The sequence below is a fragment of the Andrena cerasifolii genome, chromosome 7 (genome assembly GCF_050908995.1).
Source record: "Andrena cerasifolii isolate SP2316 chromosome 7, iyAndCera1_principal, whole genome shotgun sequence".
In the NCBI taxonomy this organism is placed as follows: Eukaryota; Metazoa; Arthropoda; class Insecta; order Hymenoptera; family Andrenidae; genus Andrena; species Andrena cerasifolii.
Window position 1 is genome coordinate 15,686,943 of NC_135124.1, and position 24,830 is coordinate 15,711,772.

The following is a 24,830-nucleotide window of genomic DNA, read 5'->3' on the forward strand; positions in this document are numbered from 1 at the left end:
TTGATTTTTTATTGTGTGTGACAAACGACACTTATCTAGTTACATCTACTTTTGTAACGTCATATGGATTCAACCGCTATTGGTCGCTATATCGCTAGAAAATAATTACTTTTCACAACGGTGGTCGTTTTTGATCATCAAAATCTATCAAGTTACGTAAAAGGAAAGCTATGTAGTGCCTACATAAAAATGCAAATTGCATGCAGTTGCATTCAGCAACGGGACGTAACATTTATCGGTTGGCAATGTAAGCAGTCGTGCGCTTTTTAGGCGACTGATCTATAACGTCGCGCGAACATGAAGTTTCACAGTCGTTTTACGTAAAAAAAAAATAAAAGAGAAATAGTACTTCGACCGCGTATGTTTTCTCTTTACAAGTACTTCCTTATTTATATATATTTATATAGAATCGATCGAGGGACATTAATTTTAACGATCAACTCGTTGACGATTTGACAAGAGATTCCGCTCATATTGCTACCCGAGAAGGCGGGGTTACTTTATATGCAGCAGTGCCAGATAACCTGTTCCGTCAAGCCTATAATGTTGATAAATATTCGAATTTGACATGTGTTACGCGATAACGAGATAAGTTTCGGCTTGTGGAATCATGTGAAAACATTCTTTAATCGCCGACTACGCGCGCACAATGCAGTTCAAGGCTGTATGTGTAATGTGATCACGTAAAGTAGTTTAAAGTAATTTGATGAAAATGACAAGTGAGCAGAGCGGGCACGATCATTCCCTTGCGATTAGACAAGAAATACAACGTTTCGAAAGCGTTCATCCGTCGATATATGCTATTTACGACTTAATAGACCTCATATCTGACACACACATTGCAAAGCAGATCCGCGAACATGTTGTCGCAATCGAAGGTATTATGTGTAATAAAATCATTGGAAGCATTCATATATATTTATTTTCTTTTATTTTTCGTTTCACTTTTCCTTCTTTACGTTAAGATAACCATACAAAATGTTCCCCTTGAATGTAACAGTCGAAACTGTATATTATAGATTCCTTCGTGAATAGTCACGAGTGGACATTGGCTAGAGATGTTCCGGAATTACATTTAGGGATCATTGGTTCGTCCGACTCGGGGAAGTCAGCTTTAGTTCATAGATACCTGACTGGTTCGTTTATGCACGAGGAATCTCCAGAGGGCGGTCGCTTCAAAAAGGAAGTCTTTATCAATGATCAGAGTTATCTCCTATTAATTAGAGATGAGGGTGGAGTACCAGAGTCACAAGTACACAAGAAAATATGTTAAACTATACAATTATTTCTTCAGCTTTAAGATATTTAACACAGATATCACTCATTTCAGTTTTCTGCTTGGATAGATGCTTTATTACTCGTGTTTAGTTTAGAGAGCGAGGAAAGTTTCTCTATAGTTTGCAGTTTCTATAATAGAATGTGTTCGTTTCGAAACATGTCAGAGGTACCAAAAATACTTGTAGGGGTACAAGGTAAAACAAATATATATATATATATATATATATATATATATATATTTTTCTTTGCGTTCATACAATATCTCTTAATTTATGCTTCACATTATTAATGCAACGTTAAGTTACATCCGCTTAACATCGTTACAGATTCAATTAATGATTCTAATCCCCGCGTTATAAAAGACGTTAGACCACGAAAATTGGCGTGCGACCTAAGGTGTCCTTATTACGAAACATGTGCTATGTATGGTTTAAACGTTGAGAGGGTTTTTCAAGATGGTAAATATTCAAATGTATATTTATCGTACCCTTTCTATTATTCTTCAGTGACTTCGATGATTATTCTGAGAGTATTCTGAATATTACAGTGTGTCAAAAAATTATACAACGTATATCCGCAAAGCATTATCGATGTAACGGGCAGCCAACGGCGGACAATGAAATAAAATATCCCGTTCCAATGATTGCCAAGAATGTACAGCTTCTTGCCAAAGACATGGAAGCGACAAATTCATCAAAAGTAAATGTAAGTCGTTATCTTGCTATTTATAAAAGGAGAGTGTTCCAATTAAATTGATTTTTATATAGACATCTGACAAAGACGACGATTCCCGATCTCTTCATAGTAGTTCTACTCAAAATGATTCTGGAGCAATAAGTGATAATTTTCATAATGTGCAGAACCAGCACGGTGATCTTAAATCCTCAATTTTAACTCCAACTACTATCAGGTACAATTATCGCTTAAATAGTAACTGTACTATCGAGGGAGGTAAACACAAGACTCACTTTATTTCTATGTTGCAGGAAATTTAGGAGAAAATCTAATATCTTTACCCCGTCAAAGAAAGAAAAGTACAATATGGGTGAAATGGGTGTCGGTAGAGAAATACCAGTGAAACAAGGATACTTATTTAAACGCAGTAGTAAATCTTTAAAGGAATGGAAAAAGAAATATGTTACATTACTGGAAGATGGTCGTTTAACTTATCATTCCAGCTTACACGTAATTAGCATGCAATTATATAATTCTGTAATACGATAAATCGAACATTTTATTTAGGAGGTATACATGTGTCTACTTGTACTGTTTGTTGTACAGGATTATATGAACGATACTAATGGTAAAGAAATATTATTACAATATGTAACCGTAAAAGTGCCTGGAAAGACGCCTAAGGGTTCTAAATCATCCAATGCTCAAGGTGAATAATGCATTACTACGATCACTTGATTAACACCGATCGAAATGGCTACATTTTAAATGTTTTTAATTTTCAGAGGATAGTTTTGAATTTTCTATTATTTCGTTAGAAAATAAGACATGGCATTTCGAAGCAAATAATGCCGAAGATAGGGACAGTTGGATCTCTGCCATAGAGCAACAGATTTTGTCAAGTTTACAGAATAGTGACGGCGATAAAAAGAACGAAACTGAAGCTTTTAAAATGCATTGTATAAAAAATAAAGTATCAGGAAATGAAGCGTGCGTTGACTGTGGTGCACCTAGTGAGTAGTTTTCTTGGACACTCATAGTTTATATACCATGTATAATTAACACTTTCTTTATATTTCAGATCCAGATTGGGCTAGTCTAAACCTAGGTGTGTTAGTATGCATCGAATGCTCAGGAATACACAGAAATCTAGGTTCACACATATCGAAAGTTAGATCACTGGATTTAGACGATTGGTCGTAAGTGTGATAGCTATTTCTTTTGAAAGAATAATTTCTCAATTTCTATAAAATTAGCATCGCTGATAAGCGATCGGATTTTGAGGATATAATTATATAAATTCTTATAAATATACTTTAGTTATGCATGCATTGTTCTATAGCATAAAATAGCCCTGACATTAACTTTAGCGCAGGTCAATTGAGTGTAATGTTAGCCCTTGGTAATGACATAGCGAATAGTGTTTGGGAATATTGTTTGAACGGGAAGCAAAAGCCAAATTCAGATTCTCCTAGAGAAGAGAAGGAGCAGTGGATCAGATGGAAATACGAGGATAAAGTCTTTCTACCTCCAATTAACCCAAACATTTCTTTAGGGAAATTGCTTATTGATTCAGTTTGCCGGTAAATATTCTGAAATTGCAAGCGGAGCTATAGTTGCATCGTTATAGATAAATGTTAGATAACTTTACTTTATTTTGTATGGAATGTAATGTAGGGGTGATATGAGAGCATTTACATTGTGCTTGGCCAGATGTAGTTGCGAAGACATTAACATGTCTGTCAGTGTGGAAGATTTAAGGACACCTCTCCATTTGGCTTGTGCCACCGGGAATTTAGCTATGGCACAACTTCTAATATGGGTGTGTGTTTATTCTTATTCAAATTATAGCGTGTAAAGATTTGCAGGAGATTACCGATTACGCCAATACATTATTAAATCGTTACAGCATAAAGCAAATCCACACAATTTAGACCACGAAGGACGTACGTGTATGTCATATGTACGGGCACTTGAAAGAACGCTTGACAATTCATCGGATTCTATGGAAATGCAGAAGCTTCTCGAAGTACTTGAACAAGCTAGCGTTTCTGGTGTAGATGACGTAGAGACGTCTCAGTATTAAACTTGTTTGCGTTATGTACTTACTGCATGCGACGCCATGCTTTGATTATTGGCTTAGAGTCGATATAACTTTTATCATTAATGACACTCATACACAGAGGAGCAACCAAAGTATGTTAAATGAATTTCAAACACAAAACGGTCTATTTCTTAAAAAATAGCACTCTATACTGTGTTAAAAAAGATTTGCATTGTGTGTGACAAGTGTGTCCCCTTTTAACGTTGGCTATAAAGTACATAAAAAAATCTCACCACATATTTTAATAAATATAACATACTTTGCATATATATTTGTACATTGAAGAGTAGTTGGAATTCAAAATGTAATTCATATATATATATATATATGCATATATGCTATATATATATATATATATATATATATATATATATATATATATATATATTTAACGAGTTTTAGGTCAGTGAAAGTAATGTCTAATAGGAAATTGGAGTGTACATTATCAATGACTGAGAGTACAAACACTCATAAATCTAGTTATATTTATATAGCGAATACATTTAATGTATTTGAAGAATGCTTTTACAATTTTTATTATTTTATTGATTGTGAATTAAACATATAATTACCTCGGCATATGTTTAATTATTTTAAAGCTCCAAAGGAACAGTTTTGAATCTGTTTATCTGCGCTTCTTCGAATTATACTTTTACTAGCTCAATATTTCATTTGTATTTATTGGACGAGCAAGTAGCACTCGTAACATAATATGCTTCCTCTGTTACACTCGGATCGTCTGCAAATATTACACGAAATTTTACAATTCTACTATACTTGTGCGACAAGATTCTTACCTAACGGATATATTCTCGTTGGAAATATGGGCAATCGACTATAATATTTAACAGTCGTTAGTCTTGATAACTTGGATTCAGACGACAGTAAAATTCTCCGTGTGGTAAGAACTCTGAAAACAATGTACACTTATAGCTATGTACACGAACTTCGTTAGATTTATCGAACTTACTCCTTATTCAAAGTATGAATTACTGCAGTAGGAAGCGGAACAGTTAAATTGTAAATCGTGTTTTCATGTAGGTCATGATAATTTTGTATAGGCGAATCTTTGCAAACATATTGTTTGAAAACGGACAGAAATATAGATCTTAGGTCGTCAGTTGGACATTCTAAATTTTCTTGTAATAGTAACATGAATTCCAAACACACGTGAATTTGTGCCATGCGTATTAACTTTCTCCTGAGGACATTATTCGAAAAAAGTTATACACGTGTCATAGACAATTAAAGATCATATAATACAAAGGATGGCAGCATGAATCTATTACACGTACCTATAAGACTCAACTGTAAATTCACCAGACGATACATTCTCTAATTTCTGTTGGATATCACGCAGCTCGCTGAATCTTGCACTCGTCAGAACATATACGTAGTCGCTACACATTTTTTCAAAGCCTATGTCTATTGCGTATTCTAACGGTAAACTACCTGATAGTAAATGTGAAATTAATTTTTGATGTGTGCCAGAGATAATTTTAGCGAATCTCGTTGGATTTTTAGAATTTACCTGTCGAACATTAGTTGCACGATTAAAGACAGTTTCCTGTACCATAATTGATTTAGATTCAAAAGTATTTGTTATACCTGCACCAAACGGTCGTTAATTAGAATTTCTTTGAGTACGGTATGAATGCATTCTGTCATCTCAAAATAATTCGAATTCTCTGCAAGTATAAGTGAAATTTTACATATGGGCAAACATATGTATCACGATATATGCGTTGCGTAAGGTACACTTACGGATGAGCAATTCCCATAAAAAATCTGTAAAATCTAAATTATATCTAAACGGAAGATTCTTTATATACTGTTCAATTTTTATATCATTTTCAAAATTCTCTTCATTTAAACTCATTGCATATAGTTTACTGTCACGAGGACTTTTAAAACTGTAATCCCCATCTAGCAAAAGATTTAAGTTCTTCCTTACAGTATCGTGTTCCTGTTTTAAACAGCCGGAAATTTATTATTATGAATAATTTAAAGCACTATGAATGTTAAAGAAATAAAAAAGCTTTAAGATACCTCCTTATATGGACTTGTAAAATCATGTGGAAATTCTAAGGGTGACGGAGTATAACAAGAAGTGATATTTCTTTTATATTCTTCTATTATATTCAAGTACTGATTCAATAACAACAATTGCTCCCATAACCCTTTCAAAGGACTATTAATCGATCCTGTAACAACTTGGGCAATCTGAAAAACAAAATATGTGTACATCACAATTTATTGTTAGCATGAAGTAGTAATCCTACCAAGTCATTGTTTGCGGTTCTTGTGGGTGGATATAATGCCAGACTATGCGCATTTACTTCTGCAGATAAACTTCCTTCAAAATTGCATTTTGCAAACTCCTTCCAATTAATCATTTCTGCTTTTGTTCCAAATAAATCGAAAGTGTTTAGTGCGGATATAGTAACCTGAATGCACAGAAGAAAATGATATAAGCGAATACACGTAATACATGGTCACTAAAAGTCGTGATACCCACGTCGTACTCGTGTACATGCAAAACATTTAAATGCTCTTGAATAATTGACGAAGCATCTTTAATGGCATCAAGGGTCTTGAAACCGGCTGAACAAATTTCAATTGTAGTAAACCATCCTCCTTTAACGATCGTGCCTAGTAATCTACTCTCTTTCTGATCTTTACCATTGCAAAGTGCAAATATTGGGGGGAAGGCATCATTTATAAACTCGATACATGCATTCAATGCATTACTGAAATAAATTCATAGCATGACCATTATACTGGCTGTATTTATCATAGCGACATAGTTTCTAGCGTAACTGCTATCACTTTACCATGCTGCTGTTCTGCTTAACGGTAAATATTTCTCTTCCTTTTCCGACCAATTTTGCTTCGTGAAAATAATACTATCCTCAAAATCATCATCATGGAATGAGTAGTTTAAGGGCGAACCAGTGATATCATATTCTGAAAACATTTATTCTCAAGGCATACACATATTGTAAACAAATGTACTTAAGTGTTACTTAGCAACCTTACGAGACGTTTGATCGGCGTCAGCACATTCCGAATGATCGTTGACGAAGTCTGTAAGTTGCTGAAAAGAATAAACAATGCATACTGAATAATATGAACTGTTTTAAAAAGAAAACGCAATCCACTATGTGACGTACTTCTTTATATAAAATAACGCACGGCGAATCTTTGTATTCCGGGAAAATTCGAGCCACGTACGATAAGCAAATTGTATTTACTTTTATAGATGGACCTAAAACCTTTCGTAACGTGTCCAGTTCATACACCATTTTCGGTAATTGCTTATAATTTAAAATGAATCGTGCGATCTCGCTTCAGATTCATAATTTCGAACGAACGTTTTTTGAAATTTCACGTTCGAAAATGCATCTTGACTGGAATGCACTTAAGCCGGATTTACATGTGTATACACCACGTGCGGGAATAAATTTTAAACATTTCCATTAGTGCGATTCATGAAAAGAATATATTTTTACCTGGATCACCCGAACTATACAAATATAGGTTTAGGTTTTTTATTTATTCCTAATAGGAAGAAAGACAGGTTCACCGCTTATCTGCTATTTCTCTCGGACTGCTGTCGCCTCTAGTTCTTCCCATTGCTGTTCACTCTCCAGGTATGTTTAGAGCTCAATGCTCTTTGGACTTTGCTTAAGCTCAATACATATGATCTAGGCCTCGAACCCCGCTTTACAGTGCGACCAATCAGGTACTGTTACCGCATCACAGCCATCTATCACTGAGGTCTCCGTCTTAGATCCACCCCCGTCCTCGTCTTCGATTTTCAGGTTTTTACGCTTATACAAATATATATGCGCTGTAAAATAAATGGATCATAAATCCAGCAAGCGGTAATCTCTGGAAAGAATATCACGGCATATTGTAGGTACATGGAAACTGATGGAAATACAAGTCTTTTATTCGATGACTTTTCCAACGGTTGCCAGGCATTCGTCGTTGGTCGAGCCCTCTATCAGCCGTTTTGCGTTTGCGCTATATGCAGTGGATGTGACATCGATATGTCAATACTTGTGATGTACGAAAGCTTTGAAAAGTGTATCATGTCGTAGAAATACGCGGAAGGTATACGCGCAGAAGTAATCGTAGTTACGATAGGTATTAGGTTATGAAAAAGTCGAGCAAATACTGGACAGGTGTGGGTAACATTTCAACGGTGTGTTTGTCGGAGGTGAAGAGGGACCGCGAAGACCTCGAAGACAGTCTTCCGACCCTTTACATGAAGGAACAGGATATACCTGAGTATCTGGAAGGCTGCGGTCTAACCACCTGTACAGCCGGCGACATGCCTGAGGACGTGGACGTCCTGCGGGACGGCAAAGAGCACACGAAGGAGAAGAAATTGTCGTCGGCGTCCATAGCTGGCCCGGACACCAAGAAGACGGTAACTGTCAAGCATCCAGAGTCGAATAAACCGAAACCGACCACGAAGAAAGGGAAACCGATACAAGCCGACTTAGACGTCTCCAAGGAGTTCACGAGATGCAGAGAGGAGTGCGTGAAGCGGCTGGATCTGAGTAAATCCAGCATCACCAATCTGCCGAACACGGTACGAGACCTGACGCATTTAGTGGAGTTTTACCTCTATGGTAACAAGCTCGTCACATTACCGCCGGAAATAGGCTGCCTCGCGAATTTAGAGACACTGGCCCTGAGCGAGAATTCTCTTACCAGCCTGCCAGACACGTTGGAGAATCTGAAGTCGCTGAGAGTCCTCGACCTGAGGCATAACAAGCTCAGCGAGATACCCGATGTTGTTTACAAGTTGACGAATCTTACCACTCTATTCTTGCGCTTCAATCGTGTCAGATATGTGAGCGACAACATAAGGAACTTGACGAGCTTGACGATGCTAAGCTTGAGGGAGAACAAGATCAGGAAACTTCCCGCTGGTATCGGCAAGTTGGTCAATCTGATAACGTTCGACGTGTCTCATAATCACCTGGAGCATTTACCCGAAGAGATTGGAAATTGCGACCAACTGTCCACGCTTGATCTGCAACACAACGAGCTTCTGGATATTCCAGATACAATTGGGAATCTGGTATCCTTAACGAGATTAGGACTTAGATACAACAGATTAACCAATATCCCCAAGTCGCTGGCGAATTGTAAATTAATGGACGAGTTTAGCGTGGAAGGTAATCAAGTGTCTCAGTTACCGGACGGATTGCTCGCGAGCCTCTCCGACTTGACAACAATCACATTGTCTAGGAATGCTTTCACCTCGTATCCGTCGGGGGGACCAGCTCAGTTTACCAACGTTTATTCCATCAATCTAGAACACAACAAGATCGATAAAATACCCTACGGCATTTTCTCTAGAGCGAAGAATCTGACGAAATTAAATATGAAGGAGAATCAGCTGACCGCTTTGCCATTAGATATCGGTACATGGGTTAATATGGTCGAATTAAATTTGGGCACCAATCAGCTTATGAAAATCCCAGATGACATTCAATGCCTTCAGAATTTAGAAATCTTAATACTTTCTAATAATCTGTTGAAACGGATTCCTGCCAGCATAGCGAACTTACGCAAGCTCAGAGTTTTAGATCTCGAGGAGAATAGAATCGAGTCCTTACCCAATGAAATCGGTTTCCTAAGAGACTTGCAAAAGTTAATTTTGCAATCTAATCAAGTAATTTCTTTACCAAGAGCTATCGGCCATCTGACGAATTTAACATACTTAAGCGTAGGAGAAAATAATCTTAACTATCTACCCGAAGAGATTGGCACCTTAGAAAATTTAGATTCTCTCTACGTAAACGATAACGCGAACTTGCACAATTTACCATTCGAATTGGCTTTGTGCACAAATCTCAGTATAATGTCAATTGAAAATTGTCCACTTTCCCAAATCCCGGCAGAAATAGTCGCGGGAGGCCCTTCTCTAGTAATTCAGTTTTTAAAAATGCAAGGACCTTATCGATCCATGTAACAAAATTAGGAAACTCTATCCTATATGACTTAGATGTCGATTCTTAATCAGAGTGATACAAAAACAAATGATATTTGATACGAATATTTATTAACTTAAATTCTCACCATAATGATCTCACATCAATAAGAACTTATACGAAGATTATCGATACACTATATATGAAAATGTGCATATATTTGTATTCTCATACAATTAAATAACGCACGTTTGCGATACATTTTCATTATAAAGAGAAGAAACATTGTTACGGGTTTAACGTGCGAATCAGGCACTTTAAGGAATCGCAGATATTATTACTAAAACAGTAGGATATAATTTGATAATTCACAGGTTTCGAGAGCAGTTCCCTATCAGACTGTTTATTGTTGACTGTTTAACAACTAACATCTGACAATCTCGATTTATAACTGTATACGATGATATATTTATTACAATTTTATTACAATATGCATAGATATATTACAAAATTGGAAACAGAGGAATCGCGATAAGAACCCGTAACAATATTTTGAATACGATAATAACACAAATTATACTGACATTTTATTAATATAACATAGAGTATATATAGTTTATGACAATTCATCTATTTCATTTCTTTTATGTATATTATTTAATACGTACAGTAACAATAATTAATGTAATATATCTTAATTTGCACGTGACGTGCTTTATCACTATTTTGCATTACAGTATGCGTTATGGTTGTCTTATAATTTCTGAAATTAATATCTATCATTTGAATATGCCATAGCAGATTCGTTGAGTTCACAATTTTGTTATACAGAGATACCTGATAATACTGTCCGTAGATATACATATATAATTATATATACACATATACATAGAATTATTATTTTGTGAACTGTATTAAATATACTGGAGTGAGATAATATTCAATTAAAGGAAGTATAAAGTTAAGAATCGGCATCAATGAATTAATATTTTAGTTATTGCTGCTGGTTGCCATATAAATGAAATATTTTGCCGACAGAATTAAAAGGACGTATAACGATAAATTGGCACTGTATTGTAGTATGAAGCTTGTGTATCATTGATTATTTTGTAGCATGTTATATTATGAGTTATAAGGGGAGCTTTAATTATAAAAGGTTTTAAAGAGAAGCTGCTCTTCCGAAATATGAGAGATATCTACTTATATAATTTAGCAGACTGTAACGAACGATGTATTATTTTCTTATTTCTAAGACTAAACATAAAGAATTTTATATTTAAGCACCCTGAACTACTATAAAAGAAAAATGAAACATGTATCGTGAGAGAAGCATATATGATAATAGCACTATGTTTTCACGGTAATTTTTACTTTTACAAACATCCGTTCTATAAGTTGCAATAATCGGTGGCAATTATAAAATACGTCTAAATGTATACTCGCGCGAAGCAGTTCTATTTTAAATGACGCGTGTGTTATTTTAATTGATTAGTAAATTGTAATTCTATTAATTAGTCTAATTGAAATTTTTAATCGAATCATTAATGTGCTCGCATCGGATTAAGGAGCTGCCAAACATAAGCATACAATTATCTAGTACTACTTAGCATCGTATTATTATAAGATTATTTCTTGCTAAGTTCCATAAATGGAGTTTCTGGGTGTAATTAAAAGAATGTTCTTTATTCTATTTGGTGTGCACAAGTAAATAGTGCCAATATGAATAATAATTAACAACATAGTGAATTATGGATGTCTGTAAGTTAATTACTTTAAAAGAATTTTTCTATACGTATACACTTGTGCATTATAATCGCGATTGTAATAATTGATTAGATTTTATTTATAGCAAAGGGCATATTGATTTTTTAAACATATATATATATATATTTATATATATACACACCTCCATGCACAGATTGAAGTGAATAAACAATATTACGTAGTATACTATCTTTTTTCATTTACAACATAGTAATTCATTGATAAATATATAAATTTAATTCGTAATTTCTTTTATGATGCAATGGCTGTGCAATAAAAAATTTAAAAATCATTAACACTATTTTATGTGGATCGTAAATGATATTGTATTAATGTTCTGTAAATTATGGAATTTACAAGTATCCTTTTATTTAGCGAGCACTGTTTCTATGTATCGGAAGTATAGTTTTTATATATGTGATGTTGTCGATAGAGATCGCAAGTATTAAAACAGTTTAGTGTTTGCGGATAAGTTAATTGCACTAATATTTATGGATTCTGATTCAATTCCCACGAGTCGTTACAATTTATAATAAAAAAATAAGGAGCGCGAGATCGTTACTATTGAAAGTATGTTGAAGTATTTCAAGCGTTAAATGGAACTTAGCAAACTCTTAATTATAATTAATGGAGAGTATGTCTATTACATAATTATTCACCAGTGTATGTAAATGTATGATTTGTTACATGTCTATTTGCAATTTTTCTACACTAGTTATGTTCGAAGAATATTAATAAACCACATCGTATAATGTATGTAGGATCACGGAAAAAGGGAAAGCACGGGGGGGACCCGAACCCGCGATCTCCAGATTTCGTTGCGTGCTGGCCAACCGCCTTAGCCACTTCGGCTTCCGCCGATTCCCCCGATCTTGGTTTTTCCGTACCCTCTCTTATAGTTGGGGGTTCCTGATCCCCACATGTATTTACATTAAACATTGTTTTTCGAACTTCTACAATTTGTCCATGAAATAGAAAAGACCGACGTTGCACAAATGAGATTCTGCTTAATTTCACGTTGGAATATCTTTCGTAGTTAATTATAACTTCTGTGTATGAAATCAAACTGATGTTTTGCACGACTAAATGATAACTCGAATTATTAAAAGTCACAATTGATGTCAATTTATAGAATTCGTGTTATTTCATGTTTTAAGATAGTATCTGATAGTAATCGTGCATATAATTTGTAAAATATCATGCAACATTTATCTTTGTTACTAAAGGCACGTTCAAAATGTTGCAAATGTAGTATCGTTTCGTCAAATTGTTTTATCAACAGTACATATATACGTGTGTGTGTGCGTGTGTGTTTAATATGTTTTAAACTATTAAATAAACTTCAGAACATATGAAAGAGTTGCCAAAAGGAGTGCTACAATACAAGTTGTTGTGATAAACTGTTTAACAGTTTTAAAATACGTAAGTTACACACTGTACTATGATCGAAAGATGTTTAAATTTATATGGAAATTAAAAATGACTAGCTATTCTTAAATTGTAATCCTGTCGAATAGTCTATCAAGTGCGATATTACGTGTATAATTTCAGAATCATAATATTAATGTAATTCAATGTATATGACTAATTATATAGGATGCTGTATATTTCTAAATACATGAACATGCTATACACATTTGCTGACTTTCAAATTTTTTCTTTATTAAAGCTGGATTGTTGAAATAAACAAGATTTTTTATTGGATAAAAATTTATTACAGTTCATGTGGAACATAATTATAAAATAACATTGCAGTCATATGCATGAGAAAATGATCTTTGGCGATATATTTTGTGTTATTCTAATTTCCTCAGTTCGCGTTCAAATTTAAGAGAAACCAGGCTATGTTCTTTCATGACAAATTTGCCAAGCTTTGTCTTATCTTTTACTTTGTGGCACTGCAATTTGAAATATACTTAATGTAATCCTTACAATTTTAATGAAGTTTTAAAACTACCAAGCATATTATTGTAACATACGCTGTGTACTTCTTTAGGTCTCTCAATTATTTTGTTTACAGTAGTTGTGGGCTTTTTTCCAACTGCCACACAAGCACGCGTATTGGGTCTTTTAAACAGTTTTTTAGCACTCATGAATTCTTTGCTTGTGCTTGTACTATTTGGCTCTTGATGTGTAGCTATATTACAAATATTCTGAGAATTTTCTAACGTACTGATTGATCTAAAATTTATATGCACACAAATGCAAGTAATTATTTTGACTGAAAGTAATAGAAATTATATTTGCGATAAGGCGCTTAATAACAGTACCTCAGGATGTCTAATATTTCTTCTGATAATGATCTTAAATCATTTAAAGTAATTGTAGCATTTCTTATATTTTCTTCAATGTTTTTGTTACGAACGAGCGTCATCTCATTTTTAATAATATCAATATCGCGTTTTAATTCTGCAAGTATATTTTGTTTAGATACATCAATATTGTCTATGGGATTTTGTATCGCAAGATCGTATTTACATTCATGAGGCTTAATTACTTCCATAACGACAGGATAGTAATCGAAGAAAGCATTAAAATTATGCCCCAAAGAGAAACTCCATATTTCGCTACAAAATTTGTCTTCTAAAGCCCAGACACTGTTATTTACGTTATCCTATGAAAAGCATTATGCATTTTTTAATTCAGGCATTCAATCTTCGTATATATCATGTATGTATGCATGTTCAATCGACTTCAAAAAGGAGGAGGTTATAGATTCGACGCGTTTGTATTTTTCTTTCTTTTTATGTTTGTCCCCGCATAACTTCTCAGCATATGGACCGATTTTGATAATCTTTTTTTTTATTCGAAAGAGGGGGATGCCCCGGTGGTCCCATCCTACATTTCATCAATATTGGCCCAATATTTTTCCAGTTTTGGTTAATAATAAAGACTAGTGTCACCTAATTATTATTTTATGTACGTACGCGCACATCCCCTCAGCATGTTGTGTCAATACATATAAAACTAAAAAATTAAATATAAAAAAATTTAAAAAAAAATTAAAATCGACTTAAAAGAAAATTAAAATACACTAAAAAGAGAAAAATAATTTTTTTACTTATTTAATTTACGGCTTTCATATTTTTTAAGTCGGGGCCTCATCATTTGCACTGTCTAAATCTGGCGCCGAATTAAAAAAAAATGAAAGCCGTAGATTAAATAAGTAAGAAAATTATTTTTCTCTTTTTAGTGCATTTTTTTTTTTGAAGTCGGTTTTAATTTTTTTTTAAATTTTTTTATTAGTTCTCGGTTCATCGAATGTTTACCAATTTCGTGCATTCTTCCCTTAATGCCGCCTCTTTTCGCTCAAGTATATCATAATTTGTGTTCAATACACTTTTAATAACTTTCAACTCCACATTCTTACTAACATATTCCATTAAACGTAAATCGCGCGTTTGGCTTTCCTTATTATCTACAGAAGTCATGACACTCCCTAATTCCTACAAAATACAGATGGATATACTAACGATTATTAATGAAATATCCAAGTTCAAAGAAGTTTGCATTCTCCATCTTAATTTTAACAGGAATATAATATATGACCCCTGATTGGCGGTTTCCGTTAAAACGTGTTTAACTGTCCTACCAAATATCTTCAAAAGTAATTACGTTTGCGTTATGGCGCGGCGAACAGCATCGAAAAGTAACCTGTCTTCGCATGTAAACAAACTCTCTGCAAGGCTCTCCCATATCTCGGCGTAAATCGTCGATCTATTTCAAATTCCGAAGCATGAACATAAGCATAAGATGAGTACGAACGGCTTAAAAATGTTGAAGAAAAAGTGAGTATAAAAGTTAGATGCTTGTATGTAATTCGTGTGTGTATCAAATGTACTTCATGGATTACGTACATACTTATCTCTCAGCGTCTTTCGTGGGAATGTAGTACAAGTAAAACAATTGGAGCAGTATCATAGCGTGATAATATGACAATTTTTTATAAACGTTCTCTATTTCAATGACTTCAGCAATCCATATCCGCAAGGAATGCGATGTCAGAAATGTCTGGAATTAGGACATTGGAGTTATGAATGCAAAGGAAAAAGGAAGTATGTACACAGATCTTCGCGTACTACGCAATTGAAGAAGGCTTTGAAGACACAGGAAGATTCTAATACGTAAGTCCGGTAGAAATAAGTAGGTTGATACGCGTGTGAACGGTTGAACCATAACGTGGAACGTTGCAAACTTTTGCAGGGAGGAGCAGAAGAAGGAAGTTAAGAAGAGCCGTTTACAGAAGAAAATGAAGAAGGCTTCTAGCAGTTCCAGTGATACAAATTCTAGCGCTGATAACAGCAGCTCTAGCAGCAGTAATGATAGCAGTAGTAGTAGCTCATCCTCGGACAGTGAATTGGACTCTAATGACAGTGTTTCTAGTATTAGCAGTGGCAGTAGTAGTATTAGCAGTGGCAGTAGTTGTACTAGTGGAAGTAGCAGCAGTAATAACTGTTCGAAGAGTAAGTAATATTTATGGTAAGCTTAAACGGCAATGTTTTGACTATACAATATATTCTTTATTCACTTTGTAAAGCAATGTTTCTATTTTTCACAAAGACTGTATCCGGGCGATTTTAGATAAGAAACAAGAACCTCACGGTAGATATATTAATTTTTTAAAAAGTATGTATAAAATTCTTCACCGATCCCTATACTATAAATATATGTATAATTGCATTGTACAAAATTGAGATAGCTAAGGTACTTACATGTAAAATATGTATACAAATGACATGGAATTTTTACGAGGCTTGGCAGTTACAACATTATATTCTATTACCGATTCCTACCTAGTGTACTAATTGCTTGTAACAGAAAGGAGTATTTTGTACCAAAACTTACATAAAATAAGAAACGTTTATTATAAAACCACGAATACAAGGTATAAATATAAAAGATTTAATACACAAAGTAAATTCTTAATTACATTATCGGACGAAAGTATAGCCGGTTGTAAAAATGGTCTTCGTATAAACAGTATCACGATGTAAATAAAACAGCAATTTGGGTTCGTATTACGTCGAATGTTTCATTCAGTCATCCATACTTTCAGGGATCGTTTGTATTATTACTTTCCTCTTTGAATCATAAACGAAGTTATTTGATTTGAAGACATCGGTTTCGTAAAACGGACGAAGATTGTAAATGTCGATTTGTTTGGCCTGGAAACGAAATGAAAATTTCAGTCGAATGTTCATATGGGTACGCAGCGAAACGCGGTGAAAATTAGCTATTCGTACCCGATCCAAAAGGTCCTTTTCCGGGACCTCGATGGTTGAAACGCGACTTCCGTGTATAGCTTTTTGGAATGCTAAAGTATCCAACGTCACTTGTCGTAGTATATAATACAGAAGCTCGCTGTGATCTTTTTTATATGATAAGTATTTCTGGAATGTCTTTAAAAAGTAAGAAGAAACTTATTAGTACGATTTCAATGCAATTATGGTAAATATATTCGCGAATTAGAACTGAAACATTTACCTGTCGCATGCTCTTCATCACCGAGAATTTCTGTGTATCAACGAAGCTCTCGAGCATCATTCTAATGGCAAGATTAATATCACTTTCTTGAACGTGATCGCGTAGATGCATTTTAGCGCTGGACTCGGCCATACGTATAATACTTTCTATGTGTCGTACGGTAATCGGTAAACTTCCAGTGGCCTAAATCATTAAGACTGGTATAGCGTAGTACTATGCAGTGGTAGTGTAACGACGATGAAGTTTACCAATGTACATGTTCGTAACTCACCAAACTCTCTTGCCTTAACTGACTGTACAATTTCGCCACTTTATCTTGATCAATGTTTGTTAATTTAGGATGAACATTTTGTTTCGAATAAACTACATATTTCTTTAAAAGGTCTTGGGGGATAGATATGTCGTTTGCATTATCTTCCGCAGGCATTGCTTTATTTGTCGGATGATGCCTCATGTGAGAGTTCACGACAAATTTAGCCATATGCCGATCCTGCATAGGATCTATTTCATCTTTTACCACGCAAAGGATATCGAAACGAGACAGTATTGGTTCCGAGAGGTCTACCTATACGAAGAAATATATATGTAACTCTGGTTTATCGTATTCTTCTATCGATTATATGTTGTCTCTTACGTTTTCCGAAAACGTCATGCTAGCATCATATCTTCCCCCAATAGGATTTGATGCGGCTATTACCGAGCACCTAGCGTGAAGCGACGCGACGATCCCTACTTTCGAAATAGAAATACTTTGTTGCTCCATAGCTTCGTGAATAGACGTTCTATCTTGATCGGTCATCTGGAAATACAATCACAATCACACTCCATTACGGATGCTCGACAGAAGCAAATGGTTTACCTTATCGAACTCGTCGATGAGACAAATTCCATGATCGGCAAGGACTAAGGCACCAGCTTCTAAAGTCCATTCCCGAGTCGTCGGCGATTTTCTTACAAAAGCAGTTAAACCAACCGCCGAAGCCCCTTGACCCGTAGTAAATACCGATCGCGGCGCAGTTTGTTCAACATATTTCAAAAACTGAGACTTAGCTGTTCCTGGGTCTCCACATAGTAACACGTTAATGTCGCCCCTTATTTTATGCTTATCACCTGTTTAGTTAGAAGATTACTATTGAGCTCAGCAATATGAAAAGGGACCATCGGCAAATAGTATTGAAAGCTTGAAGTACCAGGATTCTTCGGTTCGCCGCCAAATATTGCCAATGCTAATGCCCGTTTTATATAATCATGCCCATAGATCGAAGGTGCGATGCTCGCAACAATGCGCTCGACAATTCGATGATCTTTGCTTAATTTAATAATGCTGCTGATATCTTCCTCCGTCAAGGATTCTACAATATCTTTGGAGTCTTTCACGTGCAAGTGATTAGCAAGCAGAACTGTCGCAAACACTGGGAAGCCCTTATACGAAACAAATGCTATTTAATCGACAACGAAGCTCTCGAAATGATTATACGCGAGTATATTTCTTTACCTGTTCTGTATTTAAAGAACCATCGTAGCTATTCGTGTAAATAGCGGTGACGTCCACTTCGTCTCCAGGTTTACAACGATCGCACAGATCTGACAAAAGAATGCATTCCTTACTTCGAGGTATACGTCCCGCAGGGATTTTACCCGGTGATTCTTGGACCGTAACTTTCTGATAGTTTCTGTATATCGTTTGCTCCATGTTAATCTGTAATCAACATTCACATAATCGTAACACGCGTTATTTTTATGCGCAGACAAAGTGACCTTACCATAAAAGGTCCAATGCTTTGGCACTCGGGGCACGAGCCGGGCTTAACTTCGGTATTCTGATTTTGAACAAACGGACCAAGCACGTAACCGCACTTTGTACAATCGTATTTCACAACGGACAATTGCGGTAATACACCTGTTGTCGCGGTGACAACTCCCAGGGTGCGCACTAACTGGTTCAAATGTAACTTCCTAACGTTTATCATCAATTTTGTTATTACTCGTTTTAATATGCAGTATCCCGTCTAATATGTGGACTATCGTTTACCTAAATGTGCGTATCTCTTCTATCAAAGGTAACTCGGATATTCGGACGTGAATTTCGCTCGTAACTCTTTCATAACTGGGAAAAATGGTCAGCACCAGATCCTTTGCGACAGCATCGAATATTTCCAACATCTGAAACGGTGCCTCCGGCAAGAAGTAAGCCAAAACGTGCTCTTTACTAGCAAGAATAGGGAACTCCATAGTGAAGCTGGACTGTTGAAGAGTAAAATAAATGTCCCCTGTATCCGAAGTCATTACTGTCGTCGGTTGCAACTTACGACAAAAGATACATTACTTGATTACTCTCGCACATATGACGAATTCGTTCTTTGTACATGTATTGCCCTTTGGCATTGGTATGAGTACGTAAAAAGCTCTTGAACCGATTAGAAATTTCGGTCCTTGGTCCCAGCATAGATACCCACTCCTTCACTGAATGGCCTTTAGTGTCTTCCAAGTTTTCAATAGACTCGATCATCTAAAATGAAATAGTAAATTATGCTACTGTATTACATATTACATAATACAACAAGGTATGAGATACTCGCTTCTGCATCCTCAATTTCACCAGTTGCAGCTTTCTCGGCCATACGCCTCTTACGCACTTGCACTTCGTCCTCGTCGCTTTCATCTTAAATGCATAGACACGTATGTTGTAGTAGATTTTAAAGAGTGCATTAATTTTACTAGAACGAAATGTACCATAAAGCAGATATCTATCATCTCTGATAATGCCTGCTTCCCTGTCTCTTTTAAGCATGGCTGTTTCAGCAACCGCGCGTTCTCCCTGAGACATTTCTGAGTATTGTTCGTCGTCGACCACATCTGGATCGTATCTGTCCAAAGCTGGCATAGGACGATAATCGCTAGAACATTACAACAAAGTTAGGACCAAATGCATTTAATTCTTCCAAAATCTGATGGCTGAAACAATCCTACTCTTCCATATTATCGCCAAATAATTCTTCTCCGTCTCCCTCTTCCTGATTAACATTGTTGTCTGTACCAAGTAATTCGGACTCATCTTCAAATGGTTCATCCATTTCAGGCGCAGGCGATGTCATTGCCTCTGCAAGCCTGTACGAGCGTACCGGAGAACTACTAGAAGCATCCTAAGAAGTACATGAAATACGTTTTTCATATGCAACACGTATCTAATGGGGGAGTGGATTAAATGGGTCTTATTTCAACAAACATATACACTGTATGTCCACTTTTTGCGTTTTCCAGAAAAACAGGTTTAAACATGCAATGGTACATAAGATTCAGGGGCATACAATGAAGAAAAATATTATTTTTGACAAATTTATGAAATATAAAGAAACAGTCAAGAACTATTTAGTTCATATAAACATTAAAATTTCACAAAAAGTGGACATACAATATTTGTGCATTAAGCCATCGACATATTACTTTCATATTTTAGATATCTTACCATTGTATTTATATCGGGATAAACGAAATAAACGGCACTTTAGTAAGTACGTAAACAGAAGTATAATACAGGCACAGAATAATGCTTCTTTAATTCTTTTATTTACACTATACTCAGATCAAACCAAACAAGAGAAATTGGCGGGAATATCGTCTAGATCACAAGCACGCTACAGTCATGCCACGATTGCTCAAAATCAATCGAATAATGACCTATGCGTTTGATCTAGGGAAATTTGAAATCATTTCAAGTATAATAATAGATTTATCAGAAAGAGACTAGAACTCATTGTGCAGTCATCTGTAGCAAGATACTGTTCCTTTAGATTTTTTAAGAGGGCTGTAGAGATTTATTTATTTTATATAGAGCATTCAACGCTTTAGCCGTCTGGCGGTGATCCTCTCAACTAAACTTCCACTTGTGTCCTGAATATCTCTGTTCTTTTCGAAATGGCGTCCCCTTTCGCCCTAATTGCCACTTCCTCGTGTCATTCGATCCTGCTACCAGGAGCCCAAAAGTATCAGAAGCGCATAATCAAAGTAAGTGGCCCGCCACCGCCACGGTGATGCTGTAATTGTGGGAAGTGGGACCTGGTGGGACCAGGCAGTGTCGCCAGAATCGTGGGACGTGGGACAGTTTAGTCTACATTTATTCAAAGTTTGAAAAATCTTTTGAAAAAAGTTCAAATGCGTTGTCAGCAGTCATCCCTGGCACAGACGAGGTATAGAATAGACCTATCAAGCAATGTATTTTTGTGTCGCCGGTTTAGGGGGTCCTAGGACCCCCTTTGCCATTTTAGTGTCGCATGCAACGTTACCGGTGAAGTCTCAAAACAGATTGTAACGCTACGCGTGGTAGGAACTAGAATTAAGCACGAGTAAAACTAGTTTATGTTTTGAGTCAATGCCCGCGATTTACAAATGTTTCTGTTAGAGTAACAATTTAAAAATCGTCTTATGAACATATTTCGTTCAACGGAAAAGAACGGAGGAAGAAAATAAAACGATATCACATTCGTCTTTTAACCTTGCTGTCCTATTCCGGTTTATTTAACGCAAAACAAATTTATTTAACATACAAATTTATATAAACAACAACATTATTTGTGGAAGACATGCTTTCATGATGTAACGTGGAATACCTCGCAAAGGAATTGTAACTTTGTATATTTCAATAAAATGCTGAAGCAGAGAGGACTTTAAAAATTGTGAAAAACTCAACAGTTCCAGTATCTCGCTGAAATATTCCAACTTGCACTTATTCTTCCATCTTAACACTATATTCGTGTTCTGGGGTTCGGTAGGAACAATCGAACAACATTTTAAGTTACATATTTTATTCTTACATTCTACCATAGTATTGCAAGTTAAAGAAATTCTTATATACGACTAGAATATTTGACAATCGCAGCCATCGGCTCGGTTCTCACCGATTACCAGGTCTCACCGCGAGGAGGTTGCTGCGCTTGGAGACCCGTAGAGAGATAGATGGAATCAAAGTTCCATCGATCTCCCTGTACATGAAGCCTACTAAACCAAAGAGATGGATGGAAACAAAGTTCCATCGATCCCTTCGGTTTAGATATAGAATCTAGGGAACTGCCAAGCAATCACTCGATTAAAAGAAATTCAGGAAAGAAGGAAAGGCGAAGGGTAAGCGTGAAACAAGTATTGGACGGCGCAGTTCCTACCACCCTGCTGTCCAAGTCGAAAGGGAAAAGCGCTCGGCGCCTCCCAGACGATTCCTGTTGCTCCGATGCGACTCGTCAGGAGCAAACACTTGACCTGACTCAAGCCGTCTAACACGGAGATTGGGTAATCGAACCGGGTGACTTACGCAGGCAGTGTACCAAAAGGTGCACCCCCTACGCCCGAAACTTTTCCCTTTGGACAAGAACACCAAGGGATGAAACTGATCCACCCATACCGATTCCATGCTCAGTCACTTGCTTCCGCAAACGGAAGCAACGGTGACCTCCTCATCACAGATGAGGAGCCAATAAACGAACAACAAAGTTAATGATTTAGTGACTGCTTGGCAATTTTACATGGGACCTTAAATACTTCATACTATAATAAATTAGCCTAGCCTACCTTAGATGTCTTCTTTCACTGTCACTTTGCACGATCACTTTTCACTATCATTTTTCACTAGTTTCTTTTTAAATATATCGTGTTGTTAACTCCATTCCCCGAGTAACGGTGAACCTGAAAAGCTGAAACAATCAACTACTATATGTTAGTAACGGTGTGGTCGGCCTGGAAAGAAATTAAGGAAAAGCTTATTGAGTTGGAGACGATCGAGATAATTTCGACCAACAGCAGAGCACGCACGAGCATGCAAAACCACCGCAGAGATAAGTACTTGAAGGAAAGAGTGACAGAAGTCACAAAAAACCATCGAAGACATAGACGAGATGAAATGAATCAGGGAAAACAATCGAAGACATCGACGAGATGATATGAATCAGGGAAAACCATCGAAGACATCGACGAGATGAAATGAATCAGAGAAAACCATCGAAGACATCGACGAGATGAAATAAATCAGGAAAAACCATCGAAGACATGAAATGAATCAGGGAAAACCATCGAAGACATCGACGAGATGAAATGAATCAGAGAAAACCATCGAAGAAATTCACGAAAATGAAATAAATCATTTAAACCCATCGAAGAAATGCATCAAATAAAATAAATCATGCAAACCCATCGAAGAAATACACAAAATAGAACGACTCGCGCAAAATTCTCGAAAGTATGCATGTAAATAGGACAGATGATGGAAAACGACCGAAGAAATCAAATTTGACATTCGCAAAACAATAAAATTTTAAATGACTTACCGAACCCCAAAATTTCATCAGCACCAAGCGAATAAACGAACCCAGGCCAGAGGGGCGAGAGGCTGGCGGAAGAACCAGGTCCCCAGCAAGTTCAGCAGTTCCGAATGGTCCAGGTGGCTCGGCAGCTCCGGGGGGAGGGGGAGGAAGAACCAGGTCCTCAGGAAGTCCAGTGGATCCAGGTGGCTCGGCAGCTCCAGGGGGGAGGGGGAGGAAGAACCAGATCCCCAGGAAGTCCAGTGGATCCAGGTGGCTCGGCAGCTCCAGGGTTCCCGGAGGTCCTTCAAGTCCGGAGGACCGACGACGACTGAGTACATGAAGATCTGTGAGCTTCTTATGTAGACTTCGAGGAATGATGTCCCCCGATGAAAACAAGGTCGACGGTTAGTTACAATTGCGAAATCCAGCGAATTCTTCGGCAAAAATGGATTTTCGGCTAAAATATCCATTCCAGTGGCTATTGCTGTGACAAATAATGTTAACAACATTTACACTAACCGCCCAGTATAAATTATTATTAACTATAATCGATAGAACTCGAGATATCAAGCAATTTGTAACATTTGGCCTTGGATTTGCAAATGATTTTCTGCGCCGACTGAATTCTCTTTTATTCACATTAATGTTAATGCTTATACATATCACGTAGTATTATTTATAATGTATAAATACGTTTTAGTTGAACTTAGTGTAAGTGAATAGTTGCAGGAATATTTGGAGAAATATGAGTGAGATACTTGTTTCTCCCCCTTAGTTACTAACATCGGCGAAGTATAGGCTAAAACGATAGACCTATCACCTTATGGGAATTCGCGTTCACATCACTAACACGTAGAGGCACGGTACTCTATGAAACACTTTTTGGCAGGCACAGGCACTGACTCTACAATCGCAAATCATTTTCTGTTTTTAAACATCCTTCAGTTTCTGAAAAAGTCTTCTAAGTAACGGGTATATCTGAATGGAATCCTGTTAAATTAAAAGGCCTCCCACATGGTCCAGTAATCACGAGATAATATGCACTATGCCATGCACACATTTGACTGAACCGATGAATTTCTCAGGGCTAGACAAACTTTTATTTCACAATGCGGGTTTCAAAAGTAACTCGATTTGCAGTTGCATCCATGCACCACAAGGCACTCATGCATCATGCAACTTTCTGCGAGACTTTTAAAATTAGATTTTACTGTAAATTTCAGTGTTGGCGGTAAACTAATATTAGGGGCAAACGGAATCCAATTATTATTACTTCACTGGAAT

At 36.3% G+C, this 24,830-nt stretch overlaps 6 protein-coding genes and 1 long non-coding RNA gene across 9 annotated transcripts; 4 read left to right on the forward strand and 3 right to left on the reverse strand.

Annotated features, from left to right (window-relative positions):
- Positions 1-706: 706 nt before the first annotated feature.
- Positions 707-4,389, forward strand: Ceng1a (Centaurin gamma 1A). 3 transcript variants are annotated; one of them, XM_076817475.1, is made up of 13 exons: positions 707-878; positions 1,020-1,252; positions 1,331-1,472; positions 1,605-1,736; positions 1,826-1,983; positions 2,046-2,188; positions 2,265-2,463; positions 2,560-2,662; positions 2,739-2,966; positions 3,035-3,152; positions 3,324-3,536; positions 3,631-3,775; positions 3,863-4,389. In XM_076817475.1, the coding sequence occupies exons 1-13, from the start codon at positions 707-709 to the stop codon at positions 4,037-4,039; spliced, it is 2,163 nt and encodes a 720-aa protein (XP_076673590.1). In that variant the 3' UTR covers positions 4,040-4,389. The 3 variants fall into 3 exon arrangements, with proteins under 3 accessions (XP_076673590.1, XP_076673591.1, XP_076673592.1); XM_076817476.1 differs by having other exon boundaries at positions 1,826-1,977; XM_076817477.1 differs by lacking the exons at positions 3,631-3,775; positions 3,863-4,389 and having other exon boundaries at positions 3,329-3,511.
- Positions 4,390-4,522: 133 nt separating this feature from the next.
- Positions 4,523-7,486, reverse strand: LOC143371831 (protein zwilch homolog). Its single transcript, XM_076817479.1, has 12 exons — positions 7,231-7,486; positions 7,097-7,154; positions 6,892-7,024; positions 6,576-6,807; positions 6,340-6,504; positions 6,107-6,280; positions 5,822-6,023; positions 5,666-5,745; positions 5,353-5,588; positions 5,028-5,258; positions 4,855-4,967; positions 4,523-4,796 (listed from the first exon to the last, which is right to left on the reverse strand). The coding sequence occupies exons 1-12, from the start codon at positions 7,360-7,362 to the stop codon at positions 4,726-4,728; spliced, it is 1,827 nt and encodes a 608-aa protein (XP_076673594.1). The 5' UTR covers positions 7,363-7,486; the 3' UTR covers positions 4,523-4,725.
- On the forward strand, positions 5,898-7,183 carry LOC143371845 (uncharacterized). The gene is made up of 2 exons (XR_013086129.1): positions 5,898-6,019; positions 6,103-7,183. It is a non-coding gene; the product is annotated as an uncharacterized LOC143371845 (long non-coding RNA).
- Positions 7,487-8,058: 572 nt separating the features above from the next.
- LOC143371830 (leucine-rich repeat protein soc-2 homolog) lies at positions 8,059-13,411 on the forward strand. Its single transcript, XM_076817478.1, has one exon. The coding sequence runs from the start codon at positions 8,220-8,222 to the stop codon at positions 10,050-10,052; it is 1,833 nt and encodes a 610-aa protein (XP_076673593.1). The 5' UTR covers positions 8,059-8,219; the 3' UTR covers positions 10,053-13,411.
- A 37-nt stretch (positions 13,412-13,448) lies between these two features.
- LOC143371839 (uncharacterized) lies at positions 13,449-15,312 on the reverse strand. Its single transcript, XM_076817499.1, has 4 exons — positions 15,249-15,312; positions 14,046-14,184; positions 13,755-13,956; positions 13,449-13,673 (listed from the first exon to the last, which is right to left on the reverse strand). The coding sequence occupies exons 1-4, from the start codon at positions 15,292-15,294 to the stop codon at positions 13,572-13,574; spliced, it is 489 nt and encodes a 162-aa protein (XP_076673614.1). The 5' UTR covers positions 15,295-15,312; the 3' UTR covers positions 13,449-13,571.
- Positions 15,313-15,413: 101 nt separating this feature from the next.
- Positions 15,414-16,538, forward strand: LOC143371840 (uncharacterized). Its single transcript, XM_076817500.1, has 3 exons — positions 15,414-15,563; positions 15,750-15,899; positions 15,979-16,538. The coding sequence occupies exons 1-3, from the start codon at positions 15,529-15,531 to the stop codon at positions 16,244-16,246; spliced, it is 453 nt and encodes a 150-aa protein (XP_076673615.1). The 5' UTR covers positions 15,414-15,528; the 3' UTR covers positions 16,247-16,538.
- Positions 16,539-16,621: 83 nt separating this feature from the next.
- On the reverse strand, positions 16,622-20,968 carry Mcm2 (DNA replication licensing factor Mcm2). Its single transcript, XM_076817504.1, has 15 exons — positions 20,726-20,968; positions 20,230-20,402; positions 19,993-20,156; positions 19,839-19,921; positions 19,586-19,768; positions 19,292-19,503; positions 19,023-19,215; positions 18,755-18,958; positions 18,450-18,681; positions 18,119-18,369; positions 17,894-18,058; positions 17,531-17,824; positions 17,260-17,442; positions 17,019-17,174; positions 16,622-16,940 (listed from the first exon to the last, which is right to left on the reverse strand). The coding sequence occupies exons 1-15, from the start codon at positions 20,726-20,728 to the stop codon at positions 16,812-16,814; spliced, it is 2,625 nt and encodes an 874-aa protein (XP_076673619.1). The 5' UTR covers positions 20,729-20,968; the 3' UTR covers positions 16,622-16,811.
- Positions 20,969-24,830: the final 3,862 nt, after the last annotated feature.